This window comes from Alexandromys fortis, unplaced genomic scaffold, assembly GCF_014885135.2.
Source record: "Alexandromys fortis isolate MF-2015 unplaced genomic scaffold, M_Fortis_MF-2015_v1.1 scaffold_213, whole genome shotgun sequence".
NCBI classification, from domain to species: Eukaryota; Metazoa; Chordata; class Mammalia; order Rodentia; family Cricetidae; genus Alexandromys; species Alexandromys fortis.
The window spans coordinates 550,557-576,113 of NW_026068093.1; the positions used below are offsets into that span (position 1 = coordinate 550,557).

At 38.2% G+C, this 25,557-nt stretch overlaps 2 protein-coding genes across 14 annotated transcripts in view; one reads left to right on the plus strand and one right to left on the minus strand.

Annotated features, from left to right (window-relative positions):
* Positions 1-25,557, plus strand: part of Psmd1 (proteasome 26S subunit, non-ATPase 1) — an 80,112-nt gene that overhangs the window by 35,721 nt on the left and 18,834 nt on the right. The window contains exons 17-18 of the mRNA XM_050123102.1: positions 20,070-20,184; positions 23,053-23,169. Coding sequence (XP_049979059.1) covers positions 20,070-20,184; positions 23,053-23,169 — 232 coding nt within the window. The remainder of the gene's footprint in view (positions 1-20,069; positions 20,185-23,052; positions 23,170-25,557) is intronic.
* The window catches only part of Htr2b (5-hydroxytryptamine receptor 2B), a 748,006-nt gene continuing 725,343 nt past the window's right edge, over positions 2,895-25,557 (minus strand). For 3 of the 13 annotated variants that reach the window (XM_050123124.1, XM_050123123.1, XM_050123125.1), the window contains exons 2-7: positions 23,647-23,734; positions 22,423-22,468; positions 15,255-15,382; positions 13,782-14,351; positions 7,076-7,276; positions 2,895-4,181 (exon numbers count right to left, since the gene is read on the minus strand). In XM_050123124.1, the coding sequence (XP_049979081.1) occupies positions 3,289-4,181; positions 7,076-7,276; positions 13,782-14,112 (1,425 nt within the window). In that variant the 5' untranslated portion in view covers positions 14,113-14,351; positions 15,255-15,382; positions 22,423-22,468; positions 23,647-23,734 and the 3' untranslated portion in view covers positions 2,895-3,288. Of the gene's footprint in view, positions 4,182-7,075; positions 7,277-13,781; positions 14,352-15,254; positions 15,383-22,422; positions 22,469-23,558; positions 23,735-25,300; positions 25,552-25,557 lie in introns of those variants that run through there. The other 10 variants (XM_050123115.1, XM_050123114.1, XM_050123119.1 and 7 more) reach the window with 6 other exon arrangements.

A 25,557-nucleotide genomic window follows, 5' to 3' on the forward strand; every position in this document is an offset into this window, starting at 1 on the left:
AAACAAACTCTTTAGATATGCTAATTGGACATAAATATCAAAAACATTTATTCTTTCTCAGTTGAAATGAAATTATCTTTGTGTATAATTCTCATCTGTATTATTCCCTTTCTTCACAAGATAGACCATGCATTTATACTATTTTCAGTCTTTCTCCAGATTTGGAAACTGTTACTCGGTTATAATGATTATGATGATCAGTGGCAAAGTAGAACTGGGGGTTGATCTCAGTGGTAGGGCAATATTCTGTCATCTGCAAGACCCTGAGTTTGATCCCTAGCGCTGCATCAAAAGACAAAATCCAGAGCCGGGCGATGGTGGCGCACTCCTTTAATCCCAGCACTCGGGAGACAGAGGCAGGCGGATCTCTGTGAGTTCGAGACCAGCCTGGTCTACAGAGCTAGTTACTAGTTCCAGGACAGGCTCCAAAAGCCACAGAGAAACCCTGTCTCGAAAAACCAAAAAAAAAAAAAAAAAAAAAAAAGACAAAATCCAAAACCAGAGAAACAAAATAGAGGTTTTAAAAAGTTGATAGACATCATGGTTGTATATGCCTGTAATCCCACCTTCAGGAAGATCATAAGTGTAAGACTAACCTTGGCTATATAAACTGAGACCTGCCTTTATTTTAAAAAATAGTCATAAAATAGAAATTGCAATTAAATAACAGTAAAATTTTGAAACTGTTGTTCCTTTTCACAAATAGTTGATAATAATGTTATAGTTTAATCAGTAGACTATCTGGAAATACTAGAATCATCTCACTAGCTATAGATAAACTCAAAGATACTTTAAGTAATAGCTGAAGCTAGTTTATAGATTCTGTTATTGTTTTTGTAGGTGTGCAGTAATGGAAACCTGCAAACAGTACAGAGTATGTTGGGCAGTGCTTTGGTAGTATTACCAGTAACTAACAGTAACTGGGTTTAGAGTTTCTGAAACACCTGTATGTGCTTCTAGGTATATGAAATGAACAGCTTAGAGTATTATCAGTGTGATGCCTGACAGTAGCCACCTTAGGTTAGGGGAGTGGCTTTGCAATAAGACACTTGTCTTGGCTTTCATGAGGCCCTGGCTTTAATCTATAGCATCAGGAAGCGGAAGAAAATAATCTGTTTACTATGACAAGAATATAAATAGTAACATATGGCAGACTCATCAGATTATAACCTCAAACCAAAACAGAATAATTTTTTTCTCTGTGTCTGGCTTTTGTTTTGTTTTGTTTTGTTTTGTTTTTTTTTAATCTATTTTGGGGGTAGGGAAGTATAAATTATTTTGATATTTGTCGTTATTTGTTTGTTTTTTTTTTTAACTGAACTATTCCATCTGTATCCTGTTTTTAAAAAGTATTAAGACCACTAGGGGGAAGTGCATAGTGCTTTCATGATAAATTAATTAAAATTTGCCTGGCAGATGATTCAGAGCCCATACATATATGTACATATTGGGGTCTGTACATCCATGTTCTGGAAAAGATTCTTCCTCTAGAGGAGTATATGTCTGATTTACTTACACTGAGATTATCCATCCCACACATTTTATAAGGTAATTGTCCTAAACTCAGTTGCCTAGGAAAGCTCAGTGATAGAGCAGGAGGTCAAAGTATAAGTCAGCTCAGCTTTAGATGGCAGAGCCAAGACATGGGCTCATCTTCGTGGCCACCTCCTCCAGCTTAGATTTGTTTGCTTTGAGTGAATGAATGCCCCAGCAGTCAGCAGAACTGACACTGTTTGCTGATCCCTGCTAAGGATGGCACAAAATGTAGATTCAAAACCTGAGGTACAGCTAAACTAAAGATCACTTCTACATTCGGTCAGCTATCCAGTACAGATTGGACTCGTTTCCAACTCTTAACAGCACAAGTGAAACAACAAACAGTAAATGAAAAATTTTATACTAGAAGTTCAGCCACATCATTGGATAAATACAAGCAGGGATAACCTCTGTATGAGACCACTCACTTACTTAGGTCTCTGCATTGGGGTTCCATAGCTCCAGTTTTAGCATGTTGTTTTCACACCTTTAAGGAGCATAGTGCAGATCAAGTACCCAAGGGTGATTTCATTTGCTTTCTCCTCCTCCTCTTCCAATGGACCTGCTTCCGCTGACAAAATGCCTGTTAGCAGTTCCACTGCTAAGGCCTGTTACATTTCCTGACATCTAACTACTGTCCTCTCCTGATGAGAAAAATGACTGCGTTTAACTATCTTACATTAAAGCCACTCTCATTTACCTCCAAATATGATTTTTTGTAAGTTTTTTGTTGTTTGTTTTGGTTTTAGGGTTTTATATGTATATTTTGGGGGGGAAGAAAATCCAGTTTGTATCATTTTCGTGGGATTGAGGGAGGTCTCACTGAATGTGGAGTTCATTGGTCCAGCAAGAATTGCTAGCTAGTGAACTTAGGGATCCTCCTGCCCTCACCAGCAATAGGATTGCAGACAGGCATTTCTATACCCACTTTCTATGTGGGTGCAAGGGACCCAGACTCAGGCTCTCATTCTGAACCATCATCTCCCTATTCTGTAATCACTGTTTCAGTCATTTGTTTTTGTCTTTTGGTCATGTCACTATTGTTTATGCCTCATGCTTTTAAAATTTTAGAGAGTTGAACTGCAGAGATGGCTCAGCAGTTAGGAGTACTGGCTGCTCTTCCAGAGGACATGAGTTCAATTCCCAGCAACCACATGGTGGCTCACAACCATCTATAATGAGATCTGGTGTCCTTTTCTGGCTTGCAGGCAGAACACTGCATACATAATCAATCAATCTATCTATTAAAAAAAAAAAAAACTAGTCAGGCCTTGGCGGCACTTTAATCCCAGCACCTGGGTGGCAGGGGCAGACAGATCTCTGAGTTCAAGGCCAGCCTGGTCTATGAAGCAAGTTCCAGGACAGCCAGAACTGTTACACAGAGAAACCTTCCCTTAAACAAAACAAAACAAACAAACAAAAAACCAACTTAGAGAGTTAACATTTTATTTCATTCTTAGCCCAATTTTACATACAATTAGGAATTTAATTTATGACATTGATTTTTTAAGACTAGAATTTATTGATTTATATAATTTTATTTCATTTGAAAACCAGAGTAGGAATTGCTTTTGTTTATAGCCATACAAAGCTACTTTATCCATGTTTTGGCTTTGTTTAGATAAGGAAATTGGACAACCTGAATATTAACTCTTGCTTTCAGGAGATGATTTTTTATTCTGTATGTTTGTCTTTGTGCACTAGCATCATGCTCATCCCCTTACTCGAGCTAGATGAGGACTGCCCGTTCTGCTACACATAGCTGACTTGCTCTTCAGTTTTGTCACCATCATTTTCAGTGAGGAGAAGTGTATCTAGGAGAATGATTGATGAAGACTGAATGGTTGAACTTCGGAGCCTCATTGGGCTCTGGTACTTGGCAGGATTGATCCCATTTCGAATTCCATGTTTTGTGAAAAATCTAGAGTTTTCTACCATGGAATTCCCAAAGTAGATTGTACTGGAACATTTTCTAAGGACTTTTACTGACTTTGTGGCCCGGTAATTGCAGGTGATATATCTGCAGAATGCTTCCCGAAAGGTTTTATTGAAGAGGGTGTAGATCAAAGGGTTCACCCCTGAGGAAATGTAACCTATCCACACAAATATCTCCAGAAGCGTTTTGAGAGTAGCCTGGTTGCAGGAATCACACAAAGCTAAAGTTATATTTGTAATAAAAAAGGGACACCACATAAGTAGAAAGAGGAAAAATACAATTCCAAGGACCTTTGAGGCTCTCTGTTCGTTAGAAATGGTCTGTGCTGATTTTTTTCCAACTGAGGACATTCTTCGTATAAGAGTTTCATCACCTGAGTTAGGTAGAGTTTTATCCTTGTGAGAACCATCCAGCATTGCAACCTTTTCAGGTGAGGAAAAGGATGACTCTTCTCTTTGGAAAACAGTGGACACAGTCCACCAAGTTAGGCGCTGAGATGGCTTGTTTTTGACCAAGTAAGCTTTCTTTCGTAAGGCATGAATAGTAAGAAAGTAGGTGACTATCATGATTGCAAGAGGTGCAAAGAACGCAGCCAGCGAGCCAAAGAGCATGAAGTTGCCAAAGCGTTCCTTCTTCAGCGCGCAGGTGATGTTGTCTGGGTTAATCACATCATTCTCTATCCCTTTAATAGGGACTGGGATGGCGATGCCTGAGGAAGACGAAATGAAGCAAGATAAATGGAGTCATTTTCATGACCTCTTGTTCTTAGATTAGTTGTTTTGAGAGTTAATTTTAGAAATTCCGTGCTGATGAATGCATTATAATTCCTGAGACCCTCAGCTTCAGATCTGTCAGGTGTTAACAGCAGATTCTTTTTTTTTTTTTAATTTATTTTTATTTATTATGTATACAATATTCTGTCTGCATGTATGCCTGCAGGCCAGAAGAGGGCACCAGACCTCATTACAGATGGTTGTGAGCCACCATGTGGTTGCTGGGAATTGAACTCAGGACCTTTGGAAGAGCAGGCAATGCTCTTAACCACTGAGCCATCTCTCCAGCCCCAGCAGATTCTTTATAAATGGAATCTAAACAAAGAACTCTAAATGAGCAAATCTCCTTTTTCCAGGTTGGAAAAGAACTCAGAAGATAAGGCTAATATCCAGAGTAGTTAATTTGGAGAGAATTTAAAGAGATTCAGTGTCTTAATTTTCAAATGGTATCTATTTATCTATTATCTTTGAGGTTATACACCTTCACTTAAGAATTTTCTTTTGGTATTTGTGAATGTATTTTAATCCTTTATAGAGAAAAAATGGACTTTCTTTAAAAATTGCTGCTTAAGAAACAAGAAAACTTGTTTTCAAGGTTGAGAGTTCCTCTAATAGTTGATAATATGTATACCTTGTGCTATTTCTTTAATAATTTAAGTACTATAATGTATTGAATATGTTGATCAGTGAAGTAGTTATTAGAAAAGGGAATAACACAAGAGTCACACCTTCAAAACAGCAGATATTGTTTAAATATGTGAGCTAATTAATCTTTTTTTAAAGTTTATGTTATGTGTGTTGGTGTTTTGCCTGCAGGTAAGTCTGTGTGAGAGTGTCAGATCTTGGAATTACAGACAGTTGTAAGCTGCCATATGGTGCTGGGATTTGAACCTGGGTCCTTTGGGAAAGCAGTCAGTACCCTTAATTGCTGAGCCATCTCACCAGACCCAAGCTGATTAATCTTTTATCTTATATTGTTTAATAAATCCAAAAGCACTCTGTCTTCTTCACAACTTATTTCTAATACCCCACAGTTTTTAACAAGGCAGTTTTCTCAAACCTTTTACAGTAGCAGCCTCTACCCTTGCCATCTGTTACATATTTACCACTGGAAAGAAGAGTTTGTGTGCTCTGCTCCAGGGCATCAGTGTCTATAGCTAGAGGAACACTGTCTGGCATTTGTTTCTGTAAGTTTTGCTAGAACAGCCATCCTCGTTAGTACTGTAGTAACTGTAGCTTCTTTTACCCAGAACAACTTGGGTTTGATAGCCAGAGAGGTTAAAGTGAACGAGAGAGAGACAGAGAGAGAGAGAACGAGAACATACACTTTTATTCTTCTACAGAACAGTTAAGTCCATGGAGCCTGCAATCTAAAATATTTACTTACCGCATATAACTGCTGAACACTTTTTCTTTTTTCTTCGTGTATTCTTACAAGCTTGAAATTTACTTTTAGTAAAAATTGGATGTTGATAAAGTCATATTATCCAGCCTTAATTTAGATGCCCTCTGACCAACAAACTGTCACCACATTATGCCCATTATAAAAAAGTCTGCTGACCCTGACCTATCTTTTTATTTGCACTCTTCTTTCCCTTACCAGACACTTCACTTTCTCATTCTGGTCATTACTATTTGATATTTAAAAAAAAAAAATCTCTATTCTGAAGACATTTCTTTAACTCTCCTTCTTTCCATGCCAGACTAGTAGTTTGCCTTGACGTTTACTCCCAGGCATTTCCAAGATGAGCCATTATTTCAGGAAAGTGAAGATAATCTTGATGTCTTTCTTGCTTTATTGAGCACATTTTTACACTGGTTAGAGAGAAGTAAGCAATAGTTTTTGTTTGTTTGTTTGTTTTTACTCCCCTTCTAATACTTCAGGATTCGTAATTATTTTCTTCAAAAATTTTTTCTTTCTACTGCAAAGCAGCGAATGTGCTGATCAGATCATTTGTTACAAATCTGCAAGTTTGTTTTTCTGCACTATCTTGAGAGAGCTTTGAATGGATGATGCACTTCATTCAAGGCACTCTGATAGCAGCTAGCCTTGAGCCTTCAAGATGACAGCTCACAACCAGCTGAAATTCCACTTCCAAGAGGTCCAGTGCCCCACGAAGCCCCCTCAGGCTCTAGGCACACACAAGATACACTTATATACATGCGGGCGAAGCACTCATACATAAAATAAAAATAAATAAATCTTTAAAAATATCAAAAAGATTAGTGCAGAATCATAGAACAGTTTAAAGAAAATTGATTTCTTTCTATAAACCATTTCTAAACATTAGCTTAACATCTATCTTAGATATTTTTGACAGTTAAGACACTAAAGTGGATATTTAACTGCTTTCAGTCTGTACACATTGGAACATAACTTCCTGGGTGAATTTATGGTCTTTAGTGCCTGCTTACAAAGTTTGGCTTCGTTGTCTTTTTCTCCTCTCTTGTTTATGCTGTTAAATGTGATTTAAGATGCATTTCACTTTTTGCTGTTTTACTTTGGTGGTTAGATTCCTCATGCTAGTTAGAACTTAATAATTTATTGGCAAATATAACACAGTTTGCGGCTTAAATTTCCTGAATATCAAAATCGAAGTATGATGGGACCTCAGAAAATAATGACCGGTTCCAAAGGCATAGACTTACTGCTAATGTAGGTTTTACTGATAATGGCTTAGAAGCTGCACAGTGAATGTGGTGTGCAAGTTCTTGGATATCAATGGATTTCCTTGGCCTCTGAGGTTTTCTAGGTACCAGACCTGGCATTCTGGCCATATGGAAATAAAGACTGGACACTCCACTGAGACCTTTGGCATTCCCCACATACCTATTGAAATTAACCATACCACTGTAATCTTGACAAATGTAGTAGCCCGGGAGTTGCACTGATTGGCCTGTATTGGCTTTTTGATGGCTATGTAGCGATCCACCGAAATAGCACAGAGATGCATGATGGAGGCAGTTGAAAAGAGAACATCAAGGAATAACCAGGCGGGACACAGGACCAATGGGAGGGGCCATATAGCCTCTGAAAGAAAAAGAATTTTTTTGTTTATAGAATAGCAATCTTCAAATTAATCTTTTTTCTTAGGCCAGTACATATTTTTTAGCTTCTTAAAATGACCACGGAGATATCCTTGATGTTTCAGATGAGTCAATTCAGATGTAATTAAGTCTTTGAATATGAGTTTATGGAGGGAAGAGCATTTATCAGAATTGAAATATTAATTGAAAACATCCTTTAGAACATTGTGTACCCTGATTACAAATAGTGAATAGAGATGAATGTCACCTGGGTCATTGTTTGGGAAAGTAGGCTCTTGGGTTACATACAGGCATTATATGAGAATGCAGTAAACCAATCCCCACATGTTCTGTATGGAAATGAAAGCTTAAACATCTATTCTGTGGGAAGACTGTAGGAAAGGCTATTTTAGTCTTAAAACGTAAGTCTGGGTGTACTTGTGTGAGATAGACACTCATTTAGGAGCTAAAGTGCTTCCAATCAAGCATGAGAACTGAGGTCAGATCCTCGAAACCCTTATAAAAGCCACATGTGACAGTCCGCACTTACAATCTCGTATTGGAATAATCCCCAGTGCTAGGGAGACAGAAAAGGGTCTCTGGGACCTGCTGGCCAGCCAGGCTAGTCAAATCAGTGAGCTCTGGGTTCAGTTGAGAACCTGTCTCAAAAAATACAATGGAAAGTGATCGAAGAAAACTCCTGACATACACACATGAAACCTCATGAGAGCCTCTTAGAGCAAAGACCTGTGATAGAACCTAAGCAGTTGAATTTTCTTAACTATTCCAGTTTTCTGTCGTCAGTGGAAAATAGCAGTGCATTCTTTAACTACCCGACATTAAAGACAAACAGTGTAAGAAGGAAAAGAGTCAGTGATTAAGAGAGTTTCACAGTGGACACTCATGGGAAGCAATACCCTAGATTCTGGGCTAGGAGTAGGGAAATAGAAAAATTAGGATTGTGTAGTCCCTATAGTTCCAGTTACTGTGGAAGCAGACATGGAAGGGTCACTTGATTCAAGGCCTTAATCCAGCCTGCAACATAGCAAGATCTTCATCAAAAATAAAAATACTTTAAGAGCATGTATGTTGCTAGAGATTGAAGCAGGACCTGAATTATGCAAAGCAGCCTTTTTACCACTGAAATTACTGCTATTCTGTTGCTTGCTTTGTTTTGTTTTGTTTTTTTTTGGTTTAGGAGTTTTGTTTTGTTTGAGATAGCACCATGTGACTCAAGCTGACCTAAAATATGCAACCCTTCTGCCACACCTGGCTATGTTTTATCCTCACGTGCATACAGTCTCTGTAGAACTTTTAAAATAAAATACTTTGCTACTAATTTAAACTTGCCTACTTAGCTATTCTTAATTATGTATTCTACATTTGAAAATTAAGGTCTGGAAAATTCTAGTCATAAATCTTGTAGCCATGAGCAGGAAGCCACAGAGAACACATAAAAACTACATGCCTTTGGAATTTGACTCTTTGACCCATGGCATTTCTGCTTATAGGCTAAAAGGGCAAGCCTTCCAGTGCTGACTTCATTAGGCCTAGGACGCCTGTTAGCCTTATTTTCCAACAGAGCTAATGTATTTATGAACACCAATTTTGGAAAAATGAGAATTAAAATTAGTTCAGATCACTAGAACATTCTTATTTTAATCAGAACTATCTGGCAGTGGTATAGATTTGAAGAAAGAGCAGGATTTTATAAGATTGAGAGAGATACATCTTTAAGATCCCACCTTTCATGAAATACTAATGGATAGACTTAGGAAAGCAATATAATGGCACTGAATTAATAGAAATCTTTTATTAAAAGCAAGAAAGTGGTTCAGAGCCTGGCTGTTCTTCTAGAGGATCTGTGTTTAATTCCTAGCACCATATGACAGCTCAGAACCATCTACAGCCGTGGTTCCAGAGGACCTGGCATCCTTTTCTGTCCTTCTTCAGAATCAGGCACACCCATGGTGCATAGGTGTACATGCAAGCTAAGTAACACATAAAGTAAGATTAAAATAAAATCTAAATGGGGTGTGGAGAAAGCAAGAATGTAATTATGGGCATGGTAGCACTTGCTTGTGATCCCAGCACTTGGAGGCTGAAGCAGGTAAATGAAAACTTTCAGGCTAGCCTGGACTTCATAGTCAGATGAAAGCCAGCCTTGACAACATAACAAGAACCTATCTCCAAAACAAAAATGCAACAGTGTAGAAAAGCACAAAAGGAGCTAGGAATGTAATCTGATGGTGGGGCACCCATGTAGCATATAGGAAGCATCGGGTTGATTTATATTTGTTTTTTGTAATGCCTTATTTGCAGCAAGACTTGGATTGTGTATTAATTAAATTTTTAATAATCAAGTGAACAGGAAAGATTTAAGTTTAAAAAGAAAAGAAAAATAGTATCTATGAGAAGTTAATCTGGCACATAGATTAGTAACTGCTTTTCTTGGACTCTCACATAAAATTTTCTGAAAAACAAATTCTACCCAGCCTATTCTCTTTTCTTCAAACCTTATCACCACCACCATCCCTGAAGTGAACCAGAGCCTCGAGACTAAGCAAGCACTATGCCATTAAGCTATGCTCCAATCCAACTGTCTTCCTTTATTGCCTTTGAACTAAAACTAAAAAAAGGAATATTTGAAAAATGGCATTTCTCTGGGCACCCAAAGTAATTGTAGGCTAAATGTCATAGAGTAATATTTGAGGAGCAAAACATGTCTTTGGTTTATAGATCTTTTACTCAGCTGTTAGTTAAGACAATGCTTTGTTTATTGTGAAACTGCAAGCTGTAGAGACCCTGTCTGGGATGGTAGTCACTTGCGTGCTGCCTAAGTTCCTGTTTGCCTCCCAGCAAGGTTTGGCAACGTCATAGGCATTGACTGTTTCTAGTACCTTCCTCCAGAAAATAGGTTAGTTGGTCATCTCAAGGATTTGTACAAGTACTAGGTGAGGCCTAAGTATTCTATCACATAATGTGAAATACATTTTTGATTGAAAGATACAGGGTTCTGCCTCACCATTCCCAAAATTCTATAGGCTTTCTTGTTAGTCCCATATGCTGAACATAATACTTTGGGTTGGTAGAATCAGCATTTGTCTTTGAGAAGGCAGAGTAGAGCAATAAGGACTGAGCATAGGAATTTTCCAGAATCAGCCCTAGATCCACATATTGCTGCCACTTATTTTATCATCTCAGAAAATTTAGTTAACTGTTGTAGATCTTGTCTGCGGTGGTGCCATTACCTGTTTTATAAGCTTGCTACATTTATTGTATTTAAAGCTTTGAAATACAATAAAATAATATTGCAAAGTATTTGAAACAGTGTGTATTCAGAGAGATCACTCAGAATAACAGTTGTTACTGTTCTGAACAGTGACTATAGTCAACCAAATAGCAATGAAGGCACACATGTTCAGAAACAAACCAGATCCCCCAACCCATGTAAAACCAGTGTCTTTATCTTGTCCAAGTAGAGCAAGAGTGCAGTACATCTGCTTGAATGTGAGCCTGTACTGGGGAGGCAGAGAACACAGTGGGAACATACCTACTGCAGCGCTGAAATTTATCAGAAGTGTCTTAGTAAAATTGAATGTTACCTCTATTTGTTATTGCACTAGAACACTAATAGCCTATACATATTGTAACTGGGCTGTGTTCATGCTTCTGCTTAGAGGAGGAATATGTTGTTACTTATTACTGCTGTGTACCCTAAGGCTCACATCCAGTTTGCAGTCTTCCTGCCTCAGACTTCCCTGCTCAAGTATTTCTAATGTGGGTATTTTTAGGGTTTGTGTTAAAAGCTATTGCATTATGATCGTGGGTTTTAAGAATAAGAGATAAAACAATAAAAATAAATAGGTAAATAAACCTGTAAATATTGCATCCAGTGTTCCCAAAGAAGATTTGGCAGAGAAGTTAAAAGTGTCATGTCAAGAGTGTCATGGTCTTGGTAAAACAGAAATTCAGACAATACGGAGTTAAATATTACAAATAAATGTTTGAATAAAATATCCCTCAGTTAAGAACACGAGGACCACTTTGTTATTTCTAGCTCATTCTTTTTAAAGTTTGACTTTACTAGAATGCTTAACTGCTGTAAAGGTTTTTAGTGGCTTCTTGTAATAGCTTAAATTGTTCATAATGGTAATTAATCTTTTGTGATTATATAACCAAGAACACTTTGGTTTGTAGGTTTCAGAAGTTCTGAAGATTTCCCATACATTGTTTACTGCTACTTTTAAAAATTATCAAAAATTCTTGCAAATGTGTTAGTTTAGAAAGTCTTAGTATTTATCTAGCTGGAAAAGGATATATAAAGATCTTACTATTTGATGTCAGGTCCCCACCCTTTCACTTCAGATAGTTACTAGACATTCGTTTGGTGCTTTTCAAGGGTAGCATCTGTCTATATGCCCTGTGGTCATAGATTATGTCTTAAATAGTGACTTTATACTGTGACATTTTAAACGGTGATTACATTCCCAGGTTGGTTAGGGTTGCTTCCCTATCCCCCAATCTAACAACTCCTTTGTGCAGCATAATTACTGGTAGCAACGTGCTTGAGACTATGAGACATTGTATTTTGTTTTATAAGTATTTGAAGAATGAAATGCTGTTAAGATGGGTTATAATTTAAGGCATAAGTATGTAGGTGTTTTATATATTTTATGTTAAAATGTTTAGTTTTCTGCTGTGTTTTATAGCCAGGCGGTGGTGGTGCACGCCTTTAGTCCCAGCGCTCGGGAGGCAGAGACAGGCGGATAAGTTCCAGTACAGGCTCCAAAGCTAGACAGAGAAACCCTGTCTGGGGGTGGGAGGAGAATATCTTAAGCAATACTTTTCTGTATAAGCAGTTTCTTTATCTCATGGGGTGCCTGCTATTTGAAAACTCCTTGTGGAGTGTTTATCAGCTAACTTGAACACTATAGACTTTTTCTGTGTTAAGATTCCTTATCCTAATGCAATGATTTAAGTACCTAGCTCAGAATTTTGTGTATAGTAGATATTTGGTAGTTACGGACTAAGCTTTCAAATTAAAATTTACTAATGTAAAATTCCTTCAATTCTTTATCCAATATTTTCAATTTTATATTAGTAAAACAAAGATAATGCATTTTTTATTGATTTAAAGATAATGCATTTTGATATTTTTCTGTATGCCTAGCAAAGCATCAAAGAGTACAGTTTTATTCTGCAAACTGTTGTTATGGAGTTGAGAATTGGAATCTTAATCCTATGAGGTCCTTCCACATACATCCCTGCATCATCCTTCCTAAATTCTTTGAGCTCCAGGTTGTTACTAGAATGTCGTTTCTTATGTGATTAACATATACCATTGGGATATTCAAGAGATTACAGAATCACCAAAGGAAAGGGAAAAGAGAGCGAAACAATACTACTGATTAGAGAATCTAATAGGGCAGTAGAAGCATGTTTATCGTTTAAAGCTGGGTGAGTGTTGCTTTGCAGCAGGAAGTTTTAACTTCTGACCATCTTACTACATGTAAAGACACAGCTTCTTCATTTTATATGTCTCCCTGTTGTTTTCTATAAGAAATAATTGCAATAGTAGTTTTTCTTTACTTTTTAATTTAATAGATGAGTGTGCTCTGGGTTAATAAATTTTACTTCTATAACTTGTGTGTTTATTCTCCACATATAAGCACAATTCTTGGAAGCCTGAGCATCTATAATTTTCTTAAGTGGTTTATTAGTGGAATATCAGTTTATCCCAAACATTGACTAATTAAATGTTCTTTTAGTGCTGACTTTGAAACTAGGAGCCCTCATAATTCCTCAATAAAATCATTTGTGTTTGCTAACATAGTTTGGGATAATGTACACACAGAAGAAACTCCTTATGCCTACTTTAATATATTATCTCTTTTTTATTATAACAAAGATCTGAAAGTCAAACTATATTTTTATTATCATAGTAACTCATCTGTTCTACTTATTTTATTGACTTACAGGTTTATTAGGAACACAGATGGTCAGATACCATAAAAAAGTTAAACAGATGGGTCTTCTCTTGAGGTACTCTGAGCCAGACAATTTCCTTTTGTAACTAAACATCTTTTCTTAAAGGTTCAAGGCAAGAACTGTAATAGGAATGGGACTCGATGATTCAGTGATTCTATTATTAAGGTCCTAGAATTTTGCAAGATATTGATTACTTTGTTAAAGGAAAAGTGAATAGTTTTTTTTGACAGGTGTGGGTTTTTTACTTATTATAATTTTTAGATAATGCATGCAGAAATTGTGAATATTGCCAAATTAATGATTTTATAAGGTGGCTGAGGAGGGGGTAAAATTGTTCCTAAGAAATTACTTTTGTGTCCTTTTACATTTATTACAAATCATAGAAAAAAATAAGGGAATGTTCCCTTCTATATCTTTAATCCAGGTCCATCTTTTATTTCAAAGAAAATAAAGATCAAACGAATGTCAGGTTCTTTAGTGGATGGGGTTCAATGGCAGGAACAAAGGGAAATACTTACCAAACATGATTGTCAAGAGGGCAATCGGCATCACAAACAATCCAACCAGCAAATCAGCCACCGCCAAGGACATTAGAAAGTAGTTGGTAGCATACTGCAGCCTTTTCTCCAGCGACACAGCCAGAATAACAAGGATGTTCCCCCCAATGGTGGGTATTATCACCATGAGTATCAGCAGAGCTGCCCAGTGTACTTTAGTCCCCTGTTCCTCGGCAACCAGCTTCATCTCCTTTGCTATTGATTCTGTCTTTAATCCAGAATGGTTAGACAAGATCAAATGATCACATATATTCTGTAGAATGTGTTCAGGATTTGTGCTTTGTTCCGACATTCTATAAGAGCAAACCGTTCGCTGTTCTGTGGTTCAGTCCAGTACCAGACAGTGGTCAGCATGGTCAGTAGCTAAGCTTGTCATCTGCTTTTTCAAGGCGTTGTACCCATGCCAAACATTCAAAGCCAAGGTTGACTTATATTCCTTTTTAAAGATTCAGGTTCTGCAAGGTGGGAATGTGTACGCATCTGTCCATGTTTGCTGGTAAGGCATCCAGATTTTTAGTCTTTTTCTAGAGGCTTAGATTTCAGAAGATTCAATGAAAAATATCAATAGAAGTAGAAGAAAAAAGATGTTAGTTTCTCATCCTTTTTAATGTAATTTTAAGAGAAGAATTTGAACTTAAATACCAGAGAGTTTCCCTTAGACACAGAGAGGTTGTGTTATTTCCAGAAATCAGTAAAAAAAATAAAATAAAAAAAAAGAACACTAGAGCTAACTAAGTACACCCTCCTATTTTGATAGGTTAGTATGCATTTGTGATAGTTCAGCCAGTACCCACAAAAATACTGTATTTCTGATTTGCCACAGAGGCAGTGCTAGAGGAGATAGCACACTACATGCTCTCTGAACCCTGGGTACTTTCCTTAACTGTAGAAAACACACAGCAGTGGTCAGAGCTCTAAAGAGTTGCAAGTGAGGGATTCGGTAAGTACTGCCACCCACCCAGTCAGACTCAAGCCCACCTAAGGGCTGAGTCAGGATTTACCCGCTGAGAATCAGAGTGCTGTGATCATTTTTCTGATGGGTGCTGATTTAAATGCTTTTTTATGACTCATTTTATAATTCCTTTAGTTGGAGAGAAAGTAGTCCAAAGTATTACTAGCCAAGTACTTGATTTTAGTAATAACTGCGTCTTTCTACAAGGTTTTAAATGTGATCACTTAAGTCTGCCAAATTTGAACCGTTCTTTTTTAAGTACTTCTTTTCTCTTCCCGATTCCCTTGAGAAGCACTCTAAGAGGAAGATGAAGTTATTTGTTCATTATACTCACAATCCCCATATTAATTTAGCCCTTCCGTATTTATAAACTTTAATCCACTGAATAGATAGAAAAGACTGTGGAAACAAAGCTCCTGAAGATTAAGATAGAAACAGCAAAAACCTAAGTTATATTCCATACGTATTTGTTAGCTACTTACCTCTTATCTGCTTGTGAGTTTCCTAAGCATGCCGTCCTTGTGTCTGTTCAGTTGGGCTCCTTCTGACATCCTCCTCCCATTGACTTACTCTGAGCTTCCAGCACTGGCACTTGTAAGCAGCTGTACGCCTGCCAGAGAGGTTATTTCCTCTTTGATACTGTCATTATTAGAGCATAGCTGCATTCATTGTAATTCATAAAACCACTCGCTAATTGTGGCCAACCAGTCATGACCCTTATTCAAGTTACATTCTTATCTTTGATATTGGGGGAAATGTAGTAAACTATTACTTTAGCATAAGATGATTTTATTTTATTTGGAATTAAGCCTCCACTGTTTTTCCCTTCTGAGGAAAAAAGAGATATAATCTAGAAGGTTTGGAACTTGTAATTTCTAGCAATGAAACAAAATTCTTATCCAGCTTTGTTCCTTTGCTGTGGAGCACAATGAACTTGCTCATGTCACTGCCTTATATAGAAGAGCACACAGAAAGGTCTGCATGCTACTTGTATACATAGGTTTTGGCAGAAACTTTGTCACTGCTCATTTCTAAACAGCCTCTGGATTTGGGAGCTGTTTCATTGCCAGCTTCTTTTCCCACAGATTTTTAATTGGGAAGAGTGTATAATGTATAGAAAAAAAATGCATTTCTGCCCATTTTTGAAAAGCAATATATAATAAGTCTTTACAATTATGCTCTTGAAATTTAAACTTGCTTAGTGTTAAAACTTTAGAATTCTCAGGGTTTTCTCTTGAAACGGTCTTCATAGGTCCTTTGGAATTTATTTACTTATTTACATCTAGATTGTTGATGGAATTTGTGAGTTTTGTTTTGTTGGTTAGTTGGTTGGTTGGTTTTTGGTTTTTCAAGACAGGGTTTCTCTGTAACAGCCCTGACTGTCCTGGAACTCATGTGGAGACCAAGCTGGCCTTGAACTCAAAGTGCCTCTACCTCCCCGAGTGCTGGGATTAAAGGTGTGCGCCACCACTACCTGGCAGGATTTGTGTATATTTTATAATAATATTTTTAAAGTATTTCAATCATATTCTCCCTTTCCTTCTCCCACTCCCATCCATTGCTTTCCTCTTCCCAGCTATCCTGCCTCTACATTCATTAGTGTCTGACTCCCAGCAAATGGTTTCATTGGGTCATTTACAGAGCATGGGCATCTTACCAATGGCTATAACACTGAAGAAAGTGGTTTCCCCTTCCCCATCCAACATTAGCTGCAGACAGTCCTCTAGATCTATTTTTTTTCTTCCTTTTCTCATTTTTCCTTCTTTTGGGTCATTATTCTTGTTTGGTTCCTCATAGTACTTTTTTTTTTTTTTTTTTTGGTTTTTTCGAGACAGGGTTTCTCTGTGGCTTTGGAGCCTGTCCTGGAACTAGCTCTGTAGACCAGGCTGGTCTCGAACTCACAGAGATCCGCCTGCCTCTGCCTCCCGAGTGCTGGGATTAAAGGCGTGCGCCACCACCGCCCGGCCCTCATAGTACTTTTTGTTGATTGCATCTCTGTATTATAATTTAATGTATTTTATTTTCTGTACTGCATAAAATTCTTCTTCAAGTTTTGTTAACAATTTTATTTAGTGTGTGTGTGTACACGCGCGTGTATGGTATGAGAAAGAAATGCATGCCACAGCACATATATCAGAGGACAGCTTACATTTGTCTCCTTCAGTCATGTGGATCCCAAGGGTCAGACTCAGGTGGTCAGGCTTGACTGCAGGTGCCCTACCTGCCAAGCCATCTCACTGGCCCCTATTTTATATCCCTGATTGTTGGTTTTTGGAAGCTTGATAACATTCAGATTCTGTTTCTCTCTCCCTATTTATTTGTCCATTTCCTAATTAAGAGCTAAGAGTGATGACTTACATAAGGTCTAATTGTTTTCATAATGTATTAGTACTCATTGATAATCATGTTGGGATCCCTTGTGTATCATGACTTATTTTACTGCTACTTTAAGTCATTATATACATATGATGTACAAAGATTACTAGGCAGGTTTTTGTTTCTGGTGTGTTTTTGCATTGCAGTCACTGCTTAGAAACTCCTTTGTCCATTAGAGCTGTCTGCCGAGACACTGACAAGCCTGTGAAGAGCTTATGGCTTTATTGTGCTCTTCAAAAGAGATTAAATGCCTAAGCTAGTTTATTAAAGGCTGTCTTTCCTTGTCTAAACACTTAGGTTTTCTAAAGAATGTGTCAGAGCTGGAATATTATTAGACTAAAACTGACAGTTTTTGTTTGTTTGTTTGGTTTTTTTTATAAAAAGGCTTTGAGTTTCCAGCCCTTCCTACTGGCTTCAGTCTTAGTTGAGCCAGCGAGCTGGTTAAGCCCTGTCACAACTCCGAGGATTTGTGTTTCCAGGGAGAATTTTTTTTCTAAAATCTCATAAAATAATAATGCCATTTGAAAAACAAAACATGTCTGAGTTGCATTCTCTTTCAGGTGGTTTTCTACTAAAGGTGATGGAGGGGTGAGGAAGGTCAGAGTATATTGTATATATGCATGAAAATAGGACGAAACCTGGAATTCTGCGCAGTGGATAGGAAGGGAAGAAAACTAAGGTTGGATGTGAGGCAGTGACTAAAGAATAGTGTTGGGAGATCTTATTTATTCCTACTGCTTTCAAGTGAAGACTATAAAATAGTGAAGTTTTAAGATAGGTTCTTAGGTAAACTCTTTTCTATGCATCAGTTTTCCCTGGAATATCCCACCCTTACTGCAGCCAAATGACAAACTGTAGGCCACTGGTGCCTAAAAGTTGCTGAGGAGGGGCTCTGAGGTTAAGAGCACTGACTGCTCTTCCAAATAGGACCCGGGTTCAATTCCTGGCACCCACATGACAGCTCACAACTGTCTGCAACTCCAGTTCCAGGGAACCCAACGCCCTCACACAAACATACATGCAGGCAAAAATCTATGTTCAGAAAATAAAAATAAATTTAAATAAATTTTAAAAAAGTTGCTGAGGATATCTGAAAGTGAAAAGCTTAAGTATAACAAGCTACCTAGCAAATCTAGCTTGTTTGATTTTTTTTTTTTTTTTGGAAAGAACCTTTGACTGTGAGTTACATTGTCTTTAAAGAGATCCAACCACAGCTATTAGCACACAAGTGCCAATTTCTGATCCAAAGCCAAATTCTGGTTTTGCATTAAGATTTCAGTGGTGACAGCATAGAGACACGTCAGCTCTCGCAGCATGCACAAAAAGGAACAGGTATTTGTGAGTGAAACAATTAAGTCTCAGTAAGATTCAGAGCTTGTCTCCCTGGTAGTGAATAATCACCCTAGGATTAGAACCCAGATCACTCTGTTTCCTCTATGAATTAAATCTCAATGAATTAAACACAAATAAGTTAATAGTAAAAGCAGATCATAAAAGCAGAAATCAGAGTTAAGAGTTTTGCTTGATTTACTGGCAGATCGGTTGAGGAATCAGAGAATGAATAGAATAGAATTGCATAGATGAATGGTCATGAGAGAAGTGGTTTAAGGGAGGGGAATGTTCTTTAGTCCTCTCTGTATGTTGACAGAGGTGTCGATGATGTCTTTGGTTAGAGACATCCAGCTGGCCTTAGATTCTATTTAGGGTGGTTTTTGGATCTCAGGGAGGGCAAGGACCTCACAGGAGGCAATATATCTTAATTCCTGTTAATTGTGCTAAGTCTCTGATGTCATGGCACTTACCTAGTGATAATCATAAACTTGTAACTCTACCAGAGAAATATCGTGAAATTTTATGCCTTCAAAACTTACTTTGTGATGACCCTGCCAAGAACAGTGTTTCTGCCTGTGTAAATATATTACTAGTTTTCTCTCTATTAGTAGAGAGAGTTAGAGAGTGGAAGGGAAAGACTCCATATTCTGAAAGCACTTGATTTATTAATATGGTGTAATGTAGTAGTTGTAGAAAATACTCAGTAAAGAAATAGTAGTTAGAAGTCAGAATGTTGAAACAAAGAAATTCATATGTGCAATTTATGATTAGATGATGTTAGTGATTTGTGTGCATTCCCTTCTTCAGTTCTTGCTCTTGGAAGGATTATACAAATAGTAACACTGGTAAGATGACTGTTAGGTGTAAGCAGAGAACTTTTTATTGAAATAAAATATCTGAATTTTGTTACTTATTTCAGTGTGGCATACCCACCCCCACTCAATCACTATGTAGCTCTGGCTAGCTTGGAACTCGCAATGTAGACCAGGATAGCCTCAAAGTCACAGGTATTCTCTGCCTCCAGAGTGCTGGGATTGGAGTATTTATACTTTGTGTGCTACTCTGGAAACATCTAAAAGACTCTGTAAATGCCTTGTCTCATGTAACCAAATGCATAGTGCCCAGAAAGTAGGAAAGGGGGCACAGAGGAATGTGCTACCTGTGCCTGACTGTCCACTTTGAAAGGTGCTAGGAAATAGCCAGCATGCAGAGAGCTTGCTTAAGATATCCCTGATATAGGCCTCTTTCTCTGAGTGTTTTCTGAATGTAGAAAATATATTTCTACTCTCATTCCATGGAAGTTTTTTTCCCCATAATTTTTAATAGTCTTACCACTTTGTGTTCCTTGATAGCTTTGAATTGCCTATGTAGTACAGGCTCTGCTCAAGTGATGAACTCCTCACTAGTGCTGGATTGTAGGTCTGTGCCAACACATCCTGTTCTGTGGAAGATTTGTAATTCTACAACTTATTTGTTAAATATTACGTTGTTTCCTGTATCTTAGAAAAAGACAATAAAAGCTGTTTAAAATCTTTTGGTTTATAGCATATCGCCTGTAATACAGTCTTCCTTTTTTTGTTTCCTATCAGGACGCCTGAACAGTGTCCAAGTGTTGTTTCGTTATTATCAGAGAGTTACAACCCTCACGTGCGCTATGGAGCTGCGATGGCCCTAGGGATCTGCTGTGCGGGCACAGGAAACAAGGTAAGGCCTCAAACCGATGAGGTCAGTTCTTTCCTGGCACCAGGCTTTACTGCTGCAGAAAAGTGTGAAAATACAGGTGCAGTGTGATCTCTAAGACTGAGTTTGGCACACAGCTTCACAGTGCTCCCCACTCTTACGTGTTACGGTGCCTGAGGCTTCCTAGAACAAACAACAGTGCTCGTGGACAGCTATTGAGAATTGCTCTGTTGTGTTACGTGCTTATTCTCTGTTTAATTGGTATTGTGGAAATTAAGATTGCTGTTTGAAGCCACCCAAAATTAACTCTTCTTTTTGTTGTTGTTATTTTTAATTATATGCATGTGTGTGGGTATGTGTACATGAGTGAAGATGCCAGTGGAGACCAGAGGCATTAGATTCCCCAGATGGCCATAACATAGAGTCTTGATTCACAGCATTGATATAGTCACCATACTTTACCTCGAATAGCATACATGTATGTAGGACTCTTGGGTGGCCCTTTTTTTTAACTCAGGTTTTTTTTTTTTTAAATATGTTTTTAAATACGTATCACCCACACCATAGTGCTTATGGAGGCCAGAAGAGGGCACTAGGTCCCTTGGAGCTGGAGTTACAGATCAGTTGTGAACTGTGAGCTATGAGCTGGATGCTGGAATTGAACCCAGGTCCTCTGGAAGAGCAGCCAGTGCTCTTAACCACTGAGCCATCTCTCAGGCCCAACTTTCTTGTCTTTTTCCTCTAATAAAGAGTGTTCATATTAGATACACCCCTGTCCCCCAACACACATCATTAATGCTCACTGTGTACACACAAACACATCGTTTAATGCAATAAAGGTTCTGAATTTCCTTTGGGCTGGCAAGATAGCTCAACAGGTAAAGGTGCTTGCCACCAAACCTGGCAGCCTAAGTTCAGCCTCTAGGACCTATATGGTGGACAGAGACGACCAGTGCCCACAGGCTGTGCTCCATGTGCACACTATGGCATTTATGCCCATACGAGCTCAGACACACACATACACATATACCACACACCAATAAATTAATTTTTTTAAAAGAATTTTTAGATCTGGGACTAGAGAGATGGTTCAATTCCCAGCACCCACATAGCAGCTCACAACTGTCTATAACTCCTGTTCAAGAGGACCTGACACCATCACACAGACATGCATGCAGGCAGAACACCAATGTGCATAAAAAGAAAATAAATATTTTTAAAAAGGATTTTTACAGCTGTTTCATTCTCTCCTGGTGTTTTATAAGCATTTATTGCTACCTTGCATACTGTTACAACTATTTAGTTTAATATCTATGTCCCCTCTATTGAAACATAAGATTCCCATGAGTAAAATGTTCACTGCTAGGACAGCAATCGTCTTGGCGCTTGATTTATTAGGGAGGGAATTTCTTAGGGAATCTGTGAAAACGGGCATATGTTTCCAGTCCTAGCATTTGTGAAGCAGAGGCAGGTAGATCTTTTTTGAATTCAAGGCCAAGTGCCAGGCCAGCTAGGGCTAAAAAAAAGCGTATATCAAAGGCTGGAAAGATGACTCCATGTTTAAGAGTACAGACTGCTCTTGCAGCAGATCATTATTTGGTTCCCAGCACCCACATCAAGTAGCTCACAACTGTCTTTTAACTCCAGTTCTGGAAAATGCCACACCGTCCTCTGGCCTTGAAAGGTACCTGAATTCTTGTGCACATACTACCTGCCCCCACCTCTACACACACATACACGTAATTAATTTTTTTTATTGATTTATTTAACTTTATTATGTTTGTTGGTGTGGTTTCAGATCTTATGGAACTGCATTTTCAGACAGTTGTGAGCTGCCATGTGGATGCTGGGAATCGAACCCGGGTCCTCTGAAAGAGCAGTCAGTGCTCTTAACCACTGAGCCATCTCTCCGGCCCTAAAATATTTTTTTAAATGTGTATCTTCACCCAGTTTTGATGGTTTACACCTTTAATCCCAGCTCTCAGAATTCAGAGACAGGTGGATCTCTTGAGTTTGAGGCCAGCCTTATACAGTGAGTTCTAGGACAGCCAGAGCTGTTACACAGAAAAATCCTGTCTTGAAAAAGAAAGAAAAAAATTATGTATCTCTATTTTTATTAGAGCAATCATTAAGTGTATATACACATATGTCACCGCACATATGTCCAGGTCAGAGGTAGCTTACAGGAGTCAGTTCTCTCTTTCTGTGTGTGGGTCCTGAGAATCAAACTCAGGTTTTCAGACTTAGCAGCAGGCTGCTTACCTGCTGGCTGTCTCGCTAGCTGCCTCTTTTTCTGTATATATCTGTTCTGTAAACACAGGAAGGATACAGTTGGACATTTTGCTAAGTATTTTTCCTCTTAGGCTTTTAATTTACATTTATGTCAGCTCTCATAATTTAAATACAAATTGGATTTTTTTTCTTTCCATATTATTCTAAACTTAATATGATATCTAGGAGCAAATGTTCTTTGAAACATGGCATCTGACAAGTTAATACAATGAAAAATTTTTATTGCTCATACTAAACAAGTCTGCTTTATTTCTAGATAATTTGTGTGACTTAGGTATCTGTACATAGCTGAAAGAGATTTGGCACTTGATTACTTTTATTTAAGAAATTTAGCCAGGCAGTGGTGGCACACACCTTTAATCCCAGCACTCAGGAATCAGAGGCAAGTAAGTGGATCTCTATGAGTTCAAGGTCAGCCTGGTCTACAGAGTAAATTCCAGGACAGCCAGGGCATAGAGAAACCCTGTCTCAAAACAAAACAAAAAAATCTTAAACATTACCCTAATGTAAAATATACCTTTGAAAGCGATTGATTTGCAAATACAGCCATCCCAACTTCACTTAAAGTTTTGTTTCTGTTTTTGTTTGTAATGATTTCAGGAAGCAATTAATTTACTAGAACCCATGACGAATGATCCTGTGAACTACGTGAGGCAAGGGGCTCTGATAGCGTCAGCTCTCATCATGATCCAGCAGACGGAAATCACTTGTCCAAAGGTGAGCAAAGAAGCCCTAGAAGGGAGGTAGTCTGGGGTTTGCTTTAGTAATTTATCTTAGTCACTGAAAGTAAGAAAAAGCACATTTAAGGAGCAACAGACTAGAGTGTTGTAATTATATAATTTTACTTGCTGTGTGTTTTATAAACTTAGGTGACTTTGTTAAGTATATAACATGCTTAAGAAATGATAAAGTGTGCTTTTTATTTGTTTTGGTATTTTGTTTTTGCCTCTTTGTTTTTAAATAGATACAACAGGACTAATTCAGTACCCTGTTAGAGAGTGCAAATTTAAACTTTTCTGCTCCAGCCTTCTGAGACAGTGAAAAATCCACTTCACGTTATGTATATAGCCAACGCCAGTCTTAAAAGAATGCAACTACATTCTTACCCTCCTAGGCAATCCTGGGAAGGGTGTCAGTGGCTCGGGAAGTTTTTAAAGTAGTTCTTGGTGATAGTGTCTCAGCTAATGCCAATACCTGTCACTTTTAGATGTCAGATTCAGTGCATAGTGACTTCCGATCATGAGTCCTCCAAGTGGTCCCTCTGAATCCTCTTTCTCTGGATCTGTGCCGAGAGAAAAAGACAGCCCAACTTTCCTCAGGAGGTGGTCCTCATAGGCTGCACCTTCTCTGGATTAACCAGAACAGATTTTAAGGCATTTATTTAAAACTTCCCTCATGACAGTCTCTTATACCTCATATTAGTCTTTACTGTACAGTGCTTCTGAACACAGCTTGAGAACAGAAAGTGTATATGCATTATTTGTATATTCTCAAATTATCTTGCTTGATGTATTCAGTAGAAATGTAAGCCACTGATAGTGTACAAGTGATACCTACCTGTAATCATAGCTTCTCAGGAGGGCCTCAAGTATCAGCACTGCCTTGGCTACAGGGGATTTCAAGACCAGCGTAGACAATTTAGTGAAACACTAACCCAGTATTAAAACAGATGAGGCAGGGACAGGTGGGGCTCAGTGGTAAAGTTGTATTTGTTGGATTAATCTCCATTATTAAGAAAGAAAGAAAAGAAAGAAAGAAAGAAAGAAAGAAAGAAAGAAAGAAAGAAAGAGAGAGAGAGAGAAAGAGAGAGAGAAAGAGAGAGAGAAAGAGAGAGAGGAAGGAAGGAAGGAAGGAAGGAAGGAAGGAAGGAAGGAAGGAAGGAAGGAAGGAAGGAAGGAAGGAACTAACTTAGCCCGTGCCCATAATAATCATATTTAGAGCATTTAGCAGCTTTAAAATGTTATGTATATCTGAGATGCAGTTAAAAACAAAACATTACTAGCAGAAAAAAAAAATGTTGATGCTAAGTGTGGTAGCAACTACAGACAGTTGCAGCACCTAAAAGGCTAAGGCAGGGGTATCACAAATTTAATCCTGACCTGGACAACATAGTAGTAAGTCAGTGTCCTTAAAAAAGAAAATAGGAGAGAAAGGAGAGGAAAGGGATGAAGCTATTGGCCTCTCTTCAGCCTCAGCAGCAGGCATGGAACATTGTTATTTTAAGCAGAGGAGAGTCAGGAAAGAGGGGTGCACTTGCTAGACTCTGCAGTGCCCTGCCTCTTCAGAGCTTGGTCTGACAAACCTTCAGTTTCTAAGCAGTCACTGTCATTTTGTCTCGCTACCCAGTGCTTCTCTAAAAATCATTTTTAGCATTTCTGAAAGCTGTATTATTGCACGTAGAATCTGGCTTCTCATGTTGTTTTTCCAAGAATTGCTTAATATGCTGTGTCTTCTTGAACATAAACATCTTTGCAAACACAGACTACATTTCTTCATGCTTTAAATATAGCAGCTATCATATGAGTAGCTTTTATTTCTACTGTTGATGCTGCACTGAGCCTTTGGAGGTTTTCCAACTGAGCAATGTCATTAAAGAATGTACTTCCGCAAATAGTCATATATAAATATTTATCCACTCAGACCTCACATACTGATTTCACACTGCTTCTATTGTCAGCTAGACAAAAATTTAGCCATCTTCATATCCTGGCTATAGAATTTCAGTAATTAAACCAGGTGTGATAACTGGGGAGATGGCAAATCAGGTAAGAATGTTTGCTACATAATAATGAAGACCTGAGTTTGTACCCCAGCACCATGTAAATGTCACACATGGACACAAATGCACCTGTAACTCCAGCACTGTGAGGAACAGAAACAAGAGGGTCTCTGGGAATTACAGCTGCCAGCCTAGCTCCAGGTTCGGTGAGAGACCTGTTTGAAGGGAACAAGGCAGGGAGTGAGAAAGTGGCCCTCTTCTCTGGCTTCCATGCATATACCGTACACACACAATAAAGAAGTTACTTAGTTCAAATGAAACTGGAGCTCAGGGCCAGCCTACATCAGTAAGTCTGACACTGTCCTGGGCTACATGAGATCCTATCT